We start from the raw sequence: 19,460 nt of genomic DNA on the forward strand, positions 1-19,460 counted from the left end.
TTAATTAGTGGTCTCTTGGCGAATATTCTCGGTATAATTTTATTTTTTTTTAATATCGTTTATAAAGAAAGAGAGCGAAAGAAGCTGTCGTGCACGAGGCAGGAAGGCGAGAAAGAGAAGGGGAGAGAAAAAGACGTCACGTCGCGAGAGATCGACGCTCGTAGGCGCGTTAAAAGTGCGCCGAGACGTGTATCCGTCGATAGATATGTGGGCAGTGATGGTCGGTATCGGGGATTGGTGGTGGTCGCGAAAATATTTTCATTATAAATAGCGGTCGACGCGCGCGGAAGGTGCAAGCGAGCCGCTCGCTTCATTTTCCGGCCCTGAATGCCAAAGAACGTTAGAACTTCTCAAAGGAGTTAGAGCTGCTTCTAACGCAAGATTTTCTCCAAACTCAAAATAAGCTAGACTGCCCCTGATTTTTTTTTCTCAACACTTCTCCGCGGAGTCGCATGACAGCGTATAAAATAAATAATAATAGTAGTAATAATATTCTAGTTTTTCAAAAGAAATTAAATTGATAATTGCATAGGTAAATCTAGAAATATAAATAATGCGAGCGATTCCATAATGCGCGTTTATTTTATAGCTTTCAAATAATGAAGGAATAATTATTTATTAGCAGGATGTAACGTTTTACATATATTTTCTTGAGAAATGTTATATCTGCATAATTTTAATGGAATTACATATGTGTGCGTTACGTAATTTACAATAGAAAATGTTTGTCTCTACTTTGTAATAAAGAGAGTTGCCGAGCAAAAAGAAACACTAACTAATGTTTCTACTCTATATTTGTTCGAATTGTATTTCGAATCTCTTGACATTTCTTGTCGGAACAATACAACTAAAGCTAAAAGAGCCGTTTCAATTTTTTCCTCTGCAAATACAAGTGATTGATGCATTTATTGATCGCATTAGAAGTCAGGAAATTCCCTGTGAAAAATCGTATTCTATAAAATTTCGACATGACGCACGAATAGTTTTATTCGTACGATTGAGAGATCTACTAAACTTTTATTTCTATTTTATATGTTAATTTCCGGCGACATACAAAATCATTATGTTAACATTAGAAAAATCCTCGATATCGGATAGAAAGGATAAAGTTTTCTACATAAAGCCGGAAATGAATTCCCATAAAAGCTGCTTCGGTCGCGTTCGTCTTCGTCGTTTATTCTCTGACCTATTTGCCGACATATGGGTCATGGAGTTCAGCAACCCAGGTCGGTACCCAGGTCGACCGCTATAACGGGTGACCCGAATAAAATTGATTAGAATCACAATTTCTTTCGCGAGAAACATTTCCATGGGTAAATATTTCGCGCAAATTTACGCGTGAGTCATTTTCTCTTCGAAGAGATTTTTTTTTAATAACGTAATCTGGAGATGTTTCTAATTTTCCGATCCTCGAGTATACGAATATACAGTAAACGTGTCATGAGTAGAATTGCTTGGCAGTGCGTGGCGCTCTAATTGGACAACTGTGAATCGAAGTATATTTTAGCGGCCGTCACGATCTCGTTAGAATCTTTTAAGCTTCGGTCTCTCCTTTTTTCCCTCTTTGTCTTTCTCATTTCAAACTCATTTCAACACGCGCGCATACCGGCAAATTGGAACGATGGCAGACCGTTCGTCTCGTCTCGTGATGACATCCGACATGTCCGTACCACACTTGGTAATCCTCGCCAGACAATGCCGAGACACATACAGCTGCGCTACGAATGACTGTTGCAAGATAAAGCAACCAATTTTATATAACGATACAGATATGGGTCGCGCGCATTTATTGTTGCTTGCAAAATGTACTCTACAATCTTGCATGCGTCTAAAATTCCAAAAGCTCAGAGAGACGATTTGCGAAAAGATTTCGAAATCTATAAAAGGCGAAAAGCGAACACCCAATCAACTTTCCGACCGCGTCGACGAGTTAGTAAGTTTTATTTCACGACGCAGAGCCAGTCACGAGTACCAGGTACATTTATCCGCAAGTGGCTGCCGGCGTTGAACACAGGGTTGGTCCAGATAATCGTCGAAGTCACTAGGGCGCGGGGATGACGGAGAGAGAGACGAGGACGAGGGAAGAGGCAGTTAGGGGTGCGAGGAGTTCAAAGAGCGCCCGAGCGGATATCCTTATTCGAATGTTTAACTCTTGCGCGAGAGTGCCCGACGCGCGTCCGTCCAGGGAGAGTAGGTCGTTTCCATGGCGACAAGGGGTGCATCGGACTGGTACTGGTATCGTTAAAACTGAACGGGGCATCCCTCTGCCTTGGCAAGGCGGCCCCTCGTCCTCTCACTCTCTTCATCCCATTCCGCGGATACATCCCGCCCCTTGCGGAATATCCTACGTGTACCTGTAACGGTGCACCTACCTTTGCCTGTTTCCTGCATCCCTCCCTAGGTCATCCCTCCCGCGGAAATTGGGTTAGACCTCGGAATTAGGTGCCACCGACCGACGAAGCGGCAAATCCACCACATCGTGTGGAGATTTACGAGTCAGCGAATGTACTTGACGTAATATCCATTACTGTTAGCGATATCGCGATACTTGCGGTAGTAAATATGATATAGTAGCGGATAACAATAAGAGAAATTGTATAGGTGTTAATTCTTTTTTCGTCCCCTAATATTTGCCACGTATATACATATATAGTAATTATTAGGCTGGTTTTCTCGGATTTAGAATTGACATTTCTCGAATAAAAATATCAAACGTTATAGCTGATTTATTTCGTAAATTATAAATGATTACGAAGATACGAAGAATTTTCCGCGAAGTGAAATACAGAGAAACGAACACGGATCGCAAATTCTAATTCTTCGTTTAATATCAAACTGACTTTATTTCAAGAAAAATTAATGCGATAATTATCTTCGTTAAGGGAGATTCAATTCCAAGTCATGCAGAGAGATATGTGATTGGCTAGATCTTTTTAGCCCTGTTGCTATTATAAGATTTTTTCAGATTTTGCATTAATTTTATTCGACTGAAGGTGACACATTTAGTAGACTTGGAGAGTTTCAGCGAATGTCTCGGAATCTCGTTGCCGTTATCGGCTAATATAATCGCCACACACAACAGAATTACCCGATATCTAATTAATCACAGACTTTGCCTACTGTGCGAAGGACGGGAAATCACGTCGACCTCCCTTGCTCTATCTCTCTCTTTTTCTCTTTCTCGTCACCTAACGCGCGGTTGGTCTCGTCTCGCGATCGATTTACATTACAGAGGAGTTTTTAGGGTCGCGAGGAAAATATTTGCGCGGGGAAACCGGATGTCGTCCTCGGTAAACCAAGCGCTTCCTACTCGCGCTCCATGGATTCTGATCAAATCAATCTCGTAAAACAATATGTCTTTTATATCCGATTTGATATCCCTTATCCTTACAACGTCGATGATGATCGATATATGATGACAATTTCAGCGTTGCTCATAAAGAAACTTTACCGATCGTTTTTCCGATCGATCTGTCTTGAGAACTTCGTCAATTCTGAATGTTTAATTTTGCTCTTATCAATATTAATATTTTCCTTATAAATTTTTTTAATTACTCTAAATAATCTAATGTTTTATGATACGTATTAGGTGATATTATTTCTATTCTCTTATTTTTATTATTCGCGTAGTGTTTTGCTCCTCAGATATACAAGTTAAACAAACGTGATGCGATTTTGTGCGTCGTACTTCTCGCACAATATTTGAATCGATAGCTGGCATATTTTTTTTTCGAACAAGACACCCAGTATTATTTCAGGGAATACAGGGGTGCATGACCTAGTTACGGTTGGGCGTGTTATATGGGTCATAGACAACATTCGCACTCGGTTGCACGTGCGCGCGCACACGCGTGTAGACTCTGTGTTGGTTCACGGGATTAGTAATTCACGAATGTGGGACGAGAAGGTTTTGTCACTTCTACTTTCGCCGTTTTCGCGAATTAATAAGATAAGCTTCATCAAGATGTCTAAAGAGATACATCTCTTTCTCTTGGGAAATAAATTTTGCAAAAAAATTCTGTGACATATACATAATTTATCTTATTTTTTTATTTGCATGTAAGTTTCAAATTTGCACACACAAACGAAATGATATTCATCTTGCTTGAATACAAAAACCTGTCTTCTTTTATATGGAAATTATATCTATTTTTCGCTCGTTGAGAGAAAAAAACAGCAATAGTGACGTTCGCCTCTCAGCAGGATTGAAAATCTGTCGACAACTGGCAAATATCGGAGAACGAGAATGATTGTGACAGCAGGGAATTAGATTGAATGCTCGTCGATAATTTTGGTTCAAAGCAAACATAAATTTCTACCCTATAAACTACATATATATTGCTCTTTATAAAATATTCTTATTATTTATTTAAAAAGTTTTAGTTAGTCGTTCGAATTTCTACAAATAATTTATTATACATAAAAATAACATCAAGATAATAAAACCTGTTCAGTAAAAAAAAAAAAAAAATCATCAGAGATTAGCTAGATTTTTTCATGTTGAAGAAAAATTTAAATTTTTCATCATTTTCGCATCATGATTGGACAAGTTCGTGTAACGAGTAGTAATAACGTCTATAAGGCAGACATTTACATTTTGTCGAATCAACTGCCAGGAGGACGAAAATTCACCCGACACGGTTCTTTTCTAGAACAGAATTCCTCGATGTACACCAGGTACACAGACGCACGCGTACATTCAGCCGACATACGTCCCTCTATATCATTCCTTCTCTCTCCTTATCTTCTCTACATCGTTATCACCTATCTCCATCCTCCGTCCACTATTTTCCGCACTTTGCCATCTCTTTCCAATCTCTCCACATCTTTCTCTTGCATCTCTTTTCTCTGATGCTTATTGGCAATGGCGATGTCTTTGTTTTCTCTCCCTCGTCGCTTCTGTTATCGGATTTCTCCTATCTTTATCGTTCTCGTCACGATTCTGCCTCTATCGAAATAGAGAGAGAGAGAGAGAGAGAGAGGGGAACAGATGATCTTCCTCTCCTCGCTATACGTCACCTTTTCCCTCTCTTCCTCTCTCCCTCTCCCTCATTTTCTCTCACTCACTCTCGCTGACTTCGCGACATTCTCGTTCTCTCCAATGTGCCACCCAACCCCTTGCCGCTCTTCGTCGACCCGGGTGAACCGCGCGTCGCGCGCGCCTCTCAGTCTCTCGCGCAAAGCGGTCCCGCGGCGACGCGATATTACACTCGATAGATATTGCGGCTGGTCCAGGTTCTTCTCTTTCCTCGCATCGTCGAATCGCATCTTTCGTTTCTGTCTCTTTCCTCCAGCGTTTGTCGTTTCCTCTTTCGGGTATTCTCCTTTTTTCTGTGTCTTTGTCTCTCTTTCTCTCTCTCTCTCTCTCTCTCTCTTTCTCTCTCCCTGATCCCAGCGAGCTTGTGAAACACCACAGGAGAAGAGAAACGTGGCAGCACATCGGATTCCGCGCGCGAGGAACGCGATCGGTCGGAGCGAGAGAGAGAAGCAGAAGTGTTCTGCTATTTTCGAGACGCCGCGGAACCTTGCCAAAACGTGCCGCCTTCTCGAGTCCGCGAGGAACCAGCAACGAGAGAATCGCGACCGGAAAGTCACGCGATGATCCGCATTTCCGCTCGATTGAGCCTCGAGAGATCCTTGATCGATCGGACAAGATTTCGTCGAGATGCGCGATCTCGTTTCGAAACGTATCGTATGATTCGACGATTTATTAAGAATTTATCTCGCGAGATGCTGTGATAAGGAGATTAGAATGTTGTGATAATCCCGGACTCGTGCCCGGGAATAATTCTCGTCGATAATTCTAGTGTCGTTTAAATCTACATCTTGTCTGGATCGACAGGACTGTATCAGCTGATTAATTAATTCTGCCCCCTTCCTCCCCCGAATAAAGTTCTGTCATTTGAAATGTCGTAAGAGATGATGGGGGACCATCAGAGAAAATTACATACTCGGCCGTAATCTCGAAACAGCCATCACGTTTACATTTTTTGCCATAACGGAACCATCGTGGCGTATCTCTCTGGTGAAGATTTTCGGTGTTCATCATATTTCCCGCTCGCGGCAAAGGTCGAACGACTATACCTTACGAACGCTTTTACGAGCGAGACGCGACCCACGGGGATTCGAGTGATAGTCAACCAACGAGGAAAAAAAGAGAGAAAAGAAGAAAATCCACACCTCCGTATATCGAGCCCGTGCTCCGATCGACGAATAGCTTCGATCGCGTCGCCTTTACGAGGCCAACCACGTTTATCGTCTGTAAAACGCACGCGGCTACCCGATAACGCTCCGGAAAATCACTTTACGCACACGAGATCGAATATCGAGAGGAAGAAGGGAATTGATGAAAGAACGAGACCAGCCAAACGCGACTCTCGATTTAATAATGAAAAAAATTTCGCGTTAATTATCTCGGTCAATTTTTAATGCAAGTGCGAGGAATTACCTCGTAAATCTACACAGAAAAAAAATTTCAGACGTGATCGAGTTGATCAGCGCAAATTCGATCGATAGGGTACAAGTACAAGAGTTCGGTTGAATGAAGACGAGACGGGAATAGATGAACGATATGCGGGGCGATTGATAACCATTGAGTACGGAGGAAACGTCGAGCACAAGGACGTAAAAGAAATAAAAATAAAAAAAGGAAAAAGAGAGAGACTGGGGAGAGAGAGAGCACGAAGAAGGAAAAAAGGGGAAATGTGTGACTGATCGACTGTGATCGAGAGTGGTTTGTGATCGACTCGTCGTGGTCCGAGAATGGAGGATAAATTTACCCGCGTCGCGAGAGGAATGCGGCAGAAGCGACGAGGAAGAGTGTACACGAGTACGCACCGTAGTCGCATTTCCGGTTTAAATTTAACGCGATGATTCGCACTCTTTCGCAATTAGCCGCTATGGAGACTACCAAACTTAACTGGAGGTTTGTTTGGACAGAAAGAGAGAGAGAGAGCGAGAGAGAGAGAGAGAGAAAGGGAGAGGGAGAGAAAAAAATCATTTTTATCACCTGGCTTATCCTTAAATTGCAAAACTGACAATTATTATTATTTTCGCTTTTTTATTGTAATCTTTGAGCACCGTGTTTTTATAAACTCACAATTTAATTATAATTTAATTAGTCTTCTGGAGTTCAAAGGAGATTGAAAATCTCCGTTAACTTTAATTAATGTTCATGAGAATGTACTATATGGCGATTAATTTAATAAATTTTGCTGAGAGCATTAGATAATATTGCGCAAAAATTAATAACGTTTAACTGTGTTAGCATGTTGATATACCCGAGTGTCACACACGTGTTATTAAAATATATGTATGTATATTATAATATCATTTTATCCACGTGGAATATTTATCACTTTATATTTTATGCACAGCACAATTATTATATATTAGCGATCGAGTCAATTTCTCGAATATTGGAATATTCACGCTCAGGTGGATTATTAAACTCTCAATGATTCAAAACATCGCGTATCAATAAGTGTTAATTATGCCCGAATATGTCATGAAATTTATTCGCTCGCGCGACGATTACGTATGCAACGATTTCGTAATGCTATTAAAACGCACATGATAATACTGCGCTCTCGTAATAATTTTCGTTACGCGCGACGCATAATAATGCGCTGACAATAATACTTTCCAACTGTACAATTGTCACACGCGCTCGTAAAGTAACCATCATTTAATAATCGAACGGCGTCGCGTGGACAAATGACTCATGGCGTAACGCTGACCTATAGAGAAGCTCGTGATTCATAGCTCACCTTTGCTACACAATAATTATCGGGAGCTTTATGTAAAGATACGGTAACACAATGTAGCTTTTGTTGATAATTGATAAGAGACAATTTTCCCTTTGTGATGTCTCTTTCCTATATAACAATTGTACCGTTACGTTTAATTTCTCTTCGTATCAAGTGAGGCGTGATTGTTATATTACCATCAATAATACGAATTTATTTATTTAAGAATAGCGTGATAACTTGCAAAGATTTTACGATAACTTGGTAAACATATGTATACGACGTCTTGTCATGCTGTTACATCTACGTGATAAATTGAATTCTATGAATCAATCGATTAAATCGAGTCATTAAGCCTGAGTAATCGCGCGAACTCTCTGGAATACAGATTTATATGATATATCTCGCTTTTTATTATTTTTTAAACGAGCGCGTGTCTCACGTTTTTCTCTTTCTTTTTCTTTTTTTGTGCACGAGATCGTCACGAGCGTGTTGTGTCTGCTTACAGAGTGTACAATGTCGGAAGGTGGACGTGCAGCGATCTGGCTCCTAGTACCAGCCCTTCGAGCTGCACGTCACCCGAAAGATTCACGTACTAACTACTAATTGCACCTGCGTGTCGAACCCCCCATCAGTTGCAGGATACTGCACCCCGTAATCCCATGACGCATTTAACACATGGCTCGCCTGGAGAGTAAGTGCCTCTTTCACTCTGCCCGCAATTTTTCCGCGCTTTTCTTCGTCAATCCCGATCGCGATGCCGTAATTTACTGCATACATACATACATACACGCCTAAACACGCGCACATCGATGTAGAAGAGAAGTGAAACGAACGGAAATCGCCTATCGGAAGCACCGATAGTTCCGAGTTTACGGCTAATAGTGAGACGGATTGTTCGTCGATATAAGACGGTGTATCGATGAATAAACTTCTTTATTTATCAATGTTTGATGAAAAAAAATACTTTTGCTATATAAAAATATTTTATATCGATAGTCACTGCTCGTATGCGACAGTCCTCGTAGCACAGTAAATTATTTATCTCTTTTTTTTATTGGAAAAGTAATCATTGATAAATAATTATTTATTAAATGATTACAAGACCCATAATAAATAAGCTATATATATATATATATATATATATCTTATTTATATATATATCTATAATAAGAAGTAATGAATAAAATATATACAGACCGATCTGTCAAAGCTGCCGGATGTCCCTCATTCTCGGGAATCGAAGCTTAATTGAAGCTTAATCATTAATTATTCGAAAATCATTGATTAATGATTAAGCTTCAGCGGAGGAAATTTTACACTCACCGATTCTTTTTAAAATTAAAACAATTTCAACAGTTAAAATTTAATTAGCAAATAATATGTGATATTAAAAATAAAATATCTCGTTGAGATTTCGTTTCCAAAGAATCTCGATCCTATCCATCCTATCGGAATTTTTCTGTCAGATGGGAAAGTAACGTGATTGCGGTTTACGCACTCGATGATTCCAGTACCAAGCATAGTGGTGTATAAAGGCAGCAGGTCGCAGGATCGACCTGAGAGTCCCACGGTGGTGGTGCGAGGAGGAATGCCCTCACTGCCATCCTCCAGGCAAGGCCTCGCCATAAGTGGTGGCTCCGGCGGTGGTGCGCTTCACCAAGACGCCTTGGACTCGGATATGATAGACGGGAATGCCAACGTCGGCACCTCCTCGGCAACGAATACGTTCCACCGTCCCCCGCCTTCCTGTCCGCCGTCCGACAAATCGGACACCGAGAGCAAAAACTTTCGCAATCGGGTGCGTGTGCCATTAATCGCTGCTAGATTATTGTCCCACATTTTGCTCGCTCTTCCTCATTACGGGCTTCAAGGTACGTCTGGAAAGAGTCATCAAATTAAGAATTAGAAGAACTGTAGGTAAACGAAAATTTGGAATTGTGTATCAATGATTGATTGCTCGATTTTTTTTTAATTTAGTCTTTTTTTAAATGAAGTCCGAGTCGAGTTTGTGATACGATATCGAAACAATCGTATTGCATACGAATCAATATAGGTACCATCACGTATGCGAGCGCGACAATAATACGCTCTGCCGGCCGTAAGCGAATGTAACGATTCTTGCAGACGAACACAAAACTGAAGCTGTTGGTCAGAAGCCATGCCATGAGAGAGTCGACGTCTCCCCCGCGAGAGCCGCACGGCAACGGTCCACCGTCGCCGCACAGTCCGCAATCGGCGGACGGTGAGAAGAAGATCGTGTGCGGCCTCTCGCCCAACTCCAACGGCGCCAAGCTCAATAACAACGAGTCCATGTTCAACAGTAATCTCGGGCCCGCTCAATCCCCCAAGCAAATGCGCAACACGGCGACCTCGCCGACCTGTCGGACACCGTCGCGAAATGGTAAACGAAAGCGTCACTTCTTACGTTGAAAGAATGAAATAAAGAATCTTCATCTTTGAATTTTGTTCCGCAGGTCAATCTAGTCCCTCTCAGATACATTCACCAAAGAGCATCACCTCTCCGACTAACGGCAATAAGTTGGAGAATCATCGCTCCAAGCTCCAAGCGGGCGCGAATAACGTTCAGAAATGCAATAACTGCGTGAAGAACAATCAAAACGAGCGACCGGGTTTATTGCAAACCCCGGTATCGCCCTCCAAGTCCGGTCAAGCGTTGCAGCACTCGCCGAAGAGCACCAATCTCGCTCCGAGCGCGCAGAACAATCAGCACAAATCCGAGCAACGCAGGCCGAACACGTTGAACATCTGCAATAATCAATGCTCAGCGCAATGCGGTAACACGCTTTCGGTGAGCAGACCCGGGTCCAGGCACAAGTTAAGACATCAGAATTCTTCTCAGGGCAGTTACGACAGCGCGTCGCCATGTCTCTCGCGCGGTACGTTCTTCAAAATTTTTCTTCTCGATTCCACTCTCGACCGCTTCTCGTATTACAAATTTTATACTTATATTTACAGACAGTAGCACGGAACTGTATACAGATAGCACGGGGATAGATCTGGAACAGTTCATCGCGGAGACCATAAATCGCAATCAAAAGGATCGCACGGTGCTGCTAAAGATTGAGAAGGATCTAATCGACTTTGCGAGGGACCGGCAGAAAGTTTCTCACAAATTCCCGAATATGTCGTCGTACAACAGAATGCTGGTGCATCGAGTGGCAGCTTATTTCGGCATGGAACATAACGTGGATCAGTCGGGTTTAAGTGTTATCGTCACGCGGACGAAAAACATGCGAATACCGGACACTCGCTTTAGGGAACACATCAGGGACGACATGATCCTGTCGGAGGAGCCGCGAAGAAGTATTTTAAAACGGGACTCGAGCTCGTTCGAAGACAGCTTCAATTTCAAATCGCCAGACAGATTGTCGGGCGATTATTGTCGGCGCAGCAAGAGTTTCGAGGAGCGGGAGGAAGAGTACGAGCGCGCCAGGCGAAGGATATTCAAGGACAGCAGCGGCGAGAGCAGCGAAGTCACATCTTGGCCATGGTCCTCGTCGGAGAGTTCAGATGTCTCGGCGAGGTATCGTTTGTTACCTCCTTCCGATCACATAATGAGGTAAATCAGTTTTCACATCCGCGTACTTAATAATTAATTCGCGTAATGATTATAAAATTTATCAGCAATTATGATATTGAAATATAAATAATTTAAATGCATCTGCAGGCATAATCGAATGCTAAAAGGCGAATCTTTCGACGGGAGGGATTCGTTTCGCGGCGCGGTGTTGCGCCCATCCGTTTCTAAGTCATTCAGCTTTGGTGGATACACTAAAGGCATGCTATCAAGAGGGGATAGTGTTACGTCTACGCATAGCGCAGGAGCTCGCCTCATGAAGCAAGGTAGTTGCATGCAGATTTATATTAAAATCATCGATAAAGATTTCAATATAACGCGATGTTACATACTACTGTGTCTTGTTACGTTTATTCTATCGTAATTATAAACGCTCTTGATTCAGATTCTGGGGCCAGTATGTGTTCACGTTTGAGTCCGAGCCGCTCGAGCAGCGGGTACAAATCGCAGAGTCAGCGCAGCGATGCGACGATATCGCCATCTCCGTCGCCCTCTCCTGTGCCGGCCACCATGATGACGTGTAGCCACACTCAAGTATCTAGTCAGGATCTAGCTTCGCCGGAGTCGAACGACGACCAGACGGTCATGTGGGCAGTCAGTAGTTTGTCGAGCGTGCCACCCGGCAGTATAATAATAAATCCGCAGACCAATCAACCGTGCACGAATCCGGACGGCTCGATCTATCGCTACGATCCGGATAATCCGCCAAAGTTTTATACCATCGAGACCGAGAGGTCGAATAACACGGTGTCATCCGCGACTAACAAGCAACAGCAACACGCGGAACTATCCTCCGAGCCGTCCAGAACGCCGAGCGGCAACTCCAAGAATGATGGCAAGAAGCAACAGCGTTCGTCACAATCGAAAATGAACACCATCAGCACATCTGGAACCCAAGTGACAAACACAGCGACGTCGCCGAGTCTACCGTTTACGCCGCCACCACCACCGCCTCCTCCACCTCCTCCGCCTCCGCCTCCTGCTCCTGCTCCGCAGAACCCATCCATTCCGCAACAGCAGCAACAAGCGCAGCAGCAGCAGCAACCTCAGCAGCCACAGCCGCAGCAACAAAGTCTAGTCAAATCGTCAACAACAATGCAGACGTGTAGTCATACTAACCAAATAGCTCAGCAATCGTACGCGACCTACATACCTACCTCAGAACCGTATAACCAGGGTGTCTATCCGTCTCCCATGGGGCAACCAACTGTGATGATGGCGCCTCATCCGACTCAGGGTCAAGCGAGCATGCAGAACAGCGGTCAGGATGTTGTTTTCAACCAGAATCAGGTCTATGCCAATTATGCGGTACCTGTACATCAAGGACCAATACCACAGTCAGGGGTAAGTGTGTCTTTAGCGAATTAAATAAGAATATTACATAGACTCCGAGTATCAACACAAATATAAATAAATTAGACTTTTCTTCTATAACAAGATTCTTAATATTCTTATAAATGAATACAAGATTTTCTTTATATTGGTTAACTATATAATCTTCATCTTCCTGATAACGTAAATAATTGTAAATGAGCTTATAAGAAAAGTTTCTCGTAAAAAGTCAATAATAATATGATTGACTAGGATGTGACCGAATTATCTGGATATTTCTTGGGGATGAATATCTACGATCAACGTGGCAGCGGAGATAGTCATCCGACAACTCCGCACTCTACGTATCCGCAACCACCGCTATCTGCGAACCAGACCGTACAAAACATGCAGACGGTACAACCGAATTATTGGCAACCATCGCCAAATCAAATACCGGTATGAAACTAGAATATTATGCAATTTCCTTTATTCTTATATCTTTATTATGTTCTACATAAGATTCTACATAAGCGAAAAATGAAACTTTTCAGCCTCAACAAACTATGTACTTTATGCCTCCACCCGGAACAGCCATCTCCGTTGGTCAGAATCCGGGAGACAGGCAACAATTACAGCAACAGAGGTTTCCAACAAATTATTCCTTCAACGCGCAAACGATGACGCCTCCGAGCCAAACAAATTGTATGTTGCACGCTGCTCGCGATCGCTACATCTCCTTCCTCGGCTCTCTCATTTTATATAATTAATGCTATGTATTTTTTTTAGCTAATTACGTTGGCAGTTACCCGGTACCTTACAATTCGATGCCGGCAGTAACCCCAACACCGGGCGACTATACGTATCAACCTCCGGTCCATATGGTTCCTACGTATTATCCGCCAGGACAGCCGGCGATGCAACCGCCGCCCGTGATGTACCGAGTACCTACACCACCAAATACGCCGACGTCCAGTCAGGTAAAATCTATTATCGCTCAACTGTTAATATTCATATTAAACGCGATACTACAAGATAATTCGCAAAAAGAGACGCATTAACAAAATATATCCTACTTGATAAAATTGATAGATACCTGGTATGCCGTTGATGTACGTCAACTCAACAAATAGTTATGCGACCCCGACGATGGTGTCCGGCGGAACGTTCGGCCACCAGGTCACTCACAACGGTACATCCCCGGCGCCGCCTAGCGCATACATGACACCCACGCTGGTTCCCAATCTCGTCTTCAGACAAAACGTTCCTGTAAGGATATGATACGCAGTAACAATGACTATTTCGTTCACTAGTTGCCAAACTATCTTTCTTACAAAAGTCTTCTCGAAACAAAGGTCGTTCCCGGTGTTCGAGCGACAACGCCAGGTAACTCCCAACGAGCTAGTCGGTCGCCAACTCCGGCGCACGAGTTCTTCGGAGGTGGGAGCGGAGACAGAAGCGCACAACCTCAACCACGTTACCCACTGCCAATGTATCAGGGTGTCCATATCGTGCAAGGTAATTTTAAACGCGACGTGCATTCATTGCAAATCATTTTTAAATTATTGTTTCAATTAACTTGAAATGTTGCAGGGGATATGAGATTGATGCATCCTGGCGTACCAACCAACCCTCGGTTGCAGTATGCACCAGTATCATCACCGCCTATTGTTCAAGGTTGCCCGCGACCATACAGGCCGCCCTCTTATTCATCCAACACCTCGGGGCCCGGCACGCCGACTTCCTTCGATGGCAGAAATCAGAAGATTCGCAAACAGAGGTAGTCTCGGAACTTACTTCTGTTCTCTCAGTGTGTAAACGTTATCTTTCCTGATAAATTTATGCGCTCTCGTGCACAACCTCATTCAGGTCCAAAGTAACGTCTTTGCCACCGAGCGGCGCACGGCCCAATTTCTATCAGGCGCCTTCCATGCCATCACTCTCGTCAAACATACCCAAAGACATCAGAGAAGGTATACAAAAATTAACAAAAAGTATTAAGCATTAGAGAAAGAGAGAGAAAGAGAGAGAGAGAAATTCGATGTTCGCTCAAGACACGTCGCTTAAGATTTAGTTACTTTTTACTTTCATTTCGCTTATAAAGAATAAAGTGTGAACACGATTTTGACACATTCTTGTCTCTCCTTAAAAGCGAAACCTGTGGAAGACAGTATGATATAAGGTACAGAACTTTAGTATAAAATACTACACACACAGAACACAGTTCTCTTTGTACGATAGGGGCTTCTTCACGCGTTCATCTTTCTCGATACTTGTTTTTTGGTTCGTACAATAATATACTGGAAAGTAAATTCCTACTTTCGTAAATTTAATTTATTTATATATAAACATAATTTTTATATAATTATAATTCATAATGCAAACATAATTTAAGTAATTACATCGAATCAATTACGGTCTTCTGTCGAATTAAAAATTGCGAATAAAAAATTTTTGATAAAACAATTTGTTTAGAGGTTGTATAATTTTACGGAAGAAAGTAGGAAATATATCTTTTCATTGCACACATATGTATGTACTTCATTATCGCACTATATGCTTAAACAGCAACGCGCACGCGATAATATTCTCATCTACTAAGGAAATGTTTGGAGAATTGTTTCTATTCAATTTTCACATATAATCATATCTTTTTTTTTTTTTTTTTTTTTTTCTTCATAAAAAATATATTTTTCTCAATGTGATCAGTCTAAAAATTGGAAAGATACGATTCTGGAATGTTTTCTCGCAGATCTCGTCACGATAACACTGAATGTATTATTTGCACATCTTTTTTTAAAGTTTTTTATATACTGCTAATACGGTACAGTTTTCATGCTTAACTATCGCACTCGATACAGATAATAAATAATATAATCAACTTTGTTGACGTCGAAGAACATATTGTTCTTCTCACTCTTTCTCACGTCGACTATGACTATATACGATACTGTAGTTTGCGCGATGCTGTATGGATTATTTTTTCTTATGAGAAATATACTTTGTTTTTATATAGGCTTACGAAAGCTTGTTTTTATGAATTATAGTTAACGTATTTACTATAAATCTTCTCTTTGTTTTAATGACATCAGTTTATTTGCATCAGAACGCGATTCATTTGTATTACATGTCTAAAAAAGTAATGATTTATTTCTCAGAAATAACATTTCTTTCTAGGAACGGTAAAGGTGACAATTACCCGTCGGAATCAGCTGGTACATTTTTAAGAAGAGGACCGGTAGAATAACATCCCTGATAACGTGAATCACAGTCCTGATTATCCAACAACCGAGATTAGCAATCTACTTTATTATTCAGAGATACTATATGTGTATATATGGCATATATATATACACACACATATATATATATGCTATATTAATTATTGCCCTAAATTATTTAAAGAGAGTCAAGAGTCAAGAGACGTTAACTAGGATACAATGTATGTATACGTGTATCCTAAGTGAAAAGTAGTGGTGAAGATAGTATACTGTAATGCGAGCGTTTGTTTTCTTTTTGGATAACATACAAAAGACGAAATTTAAATATCATTTGAAGAACTTTCAAGCGCACTGAGTAAATCTGAATTACCATGACAAAAGTACGAGACAAGTGGGAAATAAGAAGAACGAAACGTAATCACATGCGCATGTCCAAACGTTAAAAAAAAAGAGCGAAAGACAACAGTGCACTAAACAGAATTACTGACAAAATTTTAATTACTATTACAATATATATATGAGTATATACATGTATATATGTTATATATATACTATATATATGCTATATATACATACTATATATATAATATTATACTTGAAGATATTTTAACTGCGGTTTTACAGATGCTATATGAATGTGAGATTTACTTTTAAGGAACATTATTAAGGTCAAATAAACGCGTGAATTTTTCGAGGCGGTCGATCACGGCAATTTCCGGCCGCCGAGAGAGAATACGTACGATGAATATAATAAGCTAATGTACGAGAAAAAGATATACTTTACTGAGTACGTTTACAAGGCATGCGAGTCTCTCGGCTCGATATTTAAAAAATCGTGTGATCTAAAGAAGAAATGTATCTATATTATCTATGTATTATCTGCTAATTTTTGATACGCGCTGCCATCGCATCGATCAACGAATATTGCGTTAACGTCGCTGCCCATTTTCCGAGTCCATTTTTTGAAAAACGAGTTATTCGCTACCTCAGCATAATATCGACGAAAATTCTAAAAATTGTTCGCGCGTTGACGATGCCATCCCTTACGCTTCTCTCTGACACGTATCTATTGTACGTGCGAATAATGAAACCCTTTACTACGCACCGCGTCTTTGCAGGATATTTACATATAATTTCTATGATATATTCGAGTCTCAAAAGTTTTTATTTAATTTTACAAAACGCTATACGGATTTCGCAAGGAAAACGAAATAATAGCTACCCCAAAAAAAGTGCGAATCTAACATTTTACACGATGTAATATTCAATCTGTAATATTCAATTCTAGAAAAATGTTTCTAATCAATTATCATAATTCACGATTATACCAGTGAAAGCGTCACTGATTAAGTTAAGTAAATATGTAAACGTATTCAGTACACATACGGTCTCTATGTCTAGTTTCGAGTAGTAGCTAAGCAGCGAGAATCCATCACCGCCTGAGAACACTATTTATATGTTGTTCTTGCAGAAAAAAAATGACCAAAATGATTCTATTCATTTTTTTCATTCGTCGCTAATTTGTTGCGTTTGATACATAACGATAAGATTGCTTTAGCTCTCATTCGTAATTAATATTCATCATGAAAGTTTAATATAATTATTAAATCGAGTTTTTTTATACTGTTATAATTCGTCTTCCAATGTTGTTTAATGGAACTTGCAGGCTCTGTTATCCTAGTATCACGCAACAAATTTCTCGCACACACACTCGTTTCAACGAAATAAAAATATATATAATATATCTGCAGCGGTGATGGTGACCCGCGATAATTAATAACGTTTCCGTCTGTGAAAATTAGGCGGACCAGCGTGGACAAATCTCGCGTGACTAGAATATTTATCGCACAAAATATTGTTTTACTTTATTAAACGCGAATTAAATTACACAATTTTCGCAAGAGAATAGTAGTTGCAAAAGAATAGTAATCGACGTCGTTAGTCGTTACTTTACGTAGCGTAGAATCACGATCGCGAACATCCGCGAGGAATGTCCACGTTGCTCCGTGACGAAAAACCAAGTGGAATCCATCCAGAAGCTTCGCTTACGGTGATTGTATTTCAGAAACGTAGGTGAAGGTGTGCCTATCTTTTTATGAGAGTTTAAATAAGCGAAAAATAATCGCGATATATATACATACGCGCAAACCTATCTATCTTTAGCCGGCTGACACACAAAGCAGCGAGAAACGTCACTTTTTCCTCGTGAGAAAGTGCGACAAAGATTTTAATCTCGTTATAGGTTTAAAAGAAAAAACGAAAGAGACCTGAGCATATATTAAGTGCAAAAAAAAAAAATAGATACCAGAACACTTCAATTATAAAGAGATGGGCGCACAACTATAGTATTTAACTGTACCTAACGTCGTCGTAGTGATTAAAGCAAAAGAAGAAAAAAAGAGTAATCGTACCTATTAAAAAAAAGCAGTTCATGCATCTCTTTACGATAATAATGATAAAGGTGAAGACTAAAAAAAAACTTATCGAAGCCGTCAGACTTTCAATCGCCATCAAGTATCGTCCGACACCTCGCGGCATCATATATTTTCTAGATGATCGATTCACACATGTGATTTATCAAGTATTTCCTACGACCTGAGATAAAGGGGAGTAAAGAGAGAATGATGATCCAAGGGTGATATAATATCGCGCGGACGTTACTTGTTAGGCCATCGCTTTTCTTCTTTGCGAATAAACGAACAGACGAACCAAAACAATTTACGTAAACGAATGATGAACGATATCGTATTATGTATTTATTTCTAATGTTTGGTTACACGATGCCTCTTTGGCATCATTGTTACACATGGATCCTGTTTAAATTAAATCTACGTATCGTTATCGTTTATTTACGCTTATAAAAAAATTAAGGTTCTTGGTTCCCCTTGCGATCATTGAATTTGCGTACCTATATTCTCGACATCTACTTCGGATTCATTATGAAAAGATAAAAATGTTGAAGGAATTATTGTGCGCACAACAAGCGTGACGAATTTCATTACTATCGCTCTCGACTGATTTTGTAATTTCCTCTCCGTACATTCTAAAGACCGAAAAAAAATAGACAGATATCGAGACACACACAGTCACTTTTCTCGCTCGAGAGTGACACGCTTTTATGAAAAATCTTAAAGAGAACAAACGACGAAAGAGAACGGGTAATATAAATGTCGTAAGCTTGCAAGACATCTCATATTCGTTTCCTACTATTTTTGTAATGCGACGTAAGACGATTGTTAGCGGCGAGCAATAAAGATCGGCGCTAGACGGGAAGAGGAAGAGTAATAAGAACGATGCGATCTATATAAAATAAGAAGAAACGAGATTTACATACAAACTGTAACATCGACTCTCTTACACGAAACTTATTGTCATCTCTTTTTCTTTTAACCGCTGTTTTTAGAGGATTCCTTCCGTTGATTTGAGCGTCCCTTTGACGATTCGTAGCCTTAAAGATTGCTAAACTATTATACCTTATTCCGTGTAACAATTTACGAAACAAAATTGTTCGTTTTCTCATTTGTTGTACATGTATATAGACATATATCTCGATAGAGCGTGCGGCTTGCGAGAAACATC

General features: G+C 40.7%; 1 protein-coding gene across 8 annotated transcripts in view; it reads left to right on the top strand.

Annotated features, from left to right (window-relative positions):
* Positions 1–18,206, top strand: part of LOC145934080 (uncharacterized) — a 28,283-nt gene extending 10,077 nt beyond the window's left edge. The window contains exons 1-16 of one of the 8 annotated variants that reach the window (XM_083034315.1): positions 5,151–8,442; positions 9,263–9,549; positions 9,876–10,152; positions 10,226–10,648; positions 10,728–11,331; positions 11,440–11,615; positions 11,735–12,693; positions 12,934–13,119; positions 13,215–13,365; positions 13,450–13,640; positions 13,753–13,929; positions 14,016–14,178; positions 14,254–14,440; positions 14,530–14,633; positions 14,813–14,842; positions 15,838–18,206. In XM_083034315.1, the coding sequence (XP_082890441.1) occupies positions 8,427–8,442; positions 9,263–9,549; positions 9,876–10,152; positions 10,226–10,648; positions 10,728–11,331; positions 11,440–11,615; positions 11,735–12,693; positions 12,934–13,119; positions 13,215–13,365; positions 13,450–13,640; positions 13,753–13,929; positions 14,016–14,178; positions 14,254–14,440; positions 14,530–14,633; positions 14,813–14,841 (3,930 nt within the window). In that variant the 5' untranslated portion in view covers positions 5,151–8,426 and the 3' untranslated portion in view covers position 14,842; positions 15,838–18,206. Of the gene's footprint in view, positions 1–5,150; positions 8,443–9,262; positions 9,623–9,875; positions 10,153–10,225; positions 10,649–10,727; positions 11,332–11,439; positions 11,616–11,734; positions 12,694–12,933; positions 13,120–13,214; positions 13,366–13,449; positions 13,641–13,752; positions 13,930–14,015; positions 14,179–14,253; positions 14,441–14,529; positions 14,634–14,812; positions 14,843–15,837 lie in introns of those variants that run through there. The other 7 variants (XM_083034310.1, XM_083034312.1, XM_083034314.1 and 4 more) reach the window with 7 other exon arrangements.
* The last annotated feature ends 1,254 nt before the right edge of the window (positions 18,207–19,460 follow it).

This window comes from Prenolepis imparis, unplaced genomic scaffold, assembly GCF_030444845.1.
Source record: "Prenolepis imparis isolate NDT839.2.m4 unplaced genomic scaffold, iyPreImpa1.0 SCAF_3, whole genome shotgun sequence".
In the NCBI taxonomy this organism is placed as follows: Eukaryota; Metazoa; Arthropoda; class Insecta; order Hymenoptera; family Formicidae; genus Prenolepis; species Prenolepis imparis.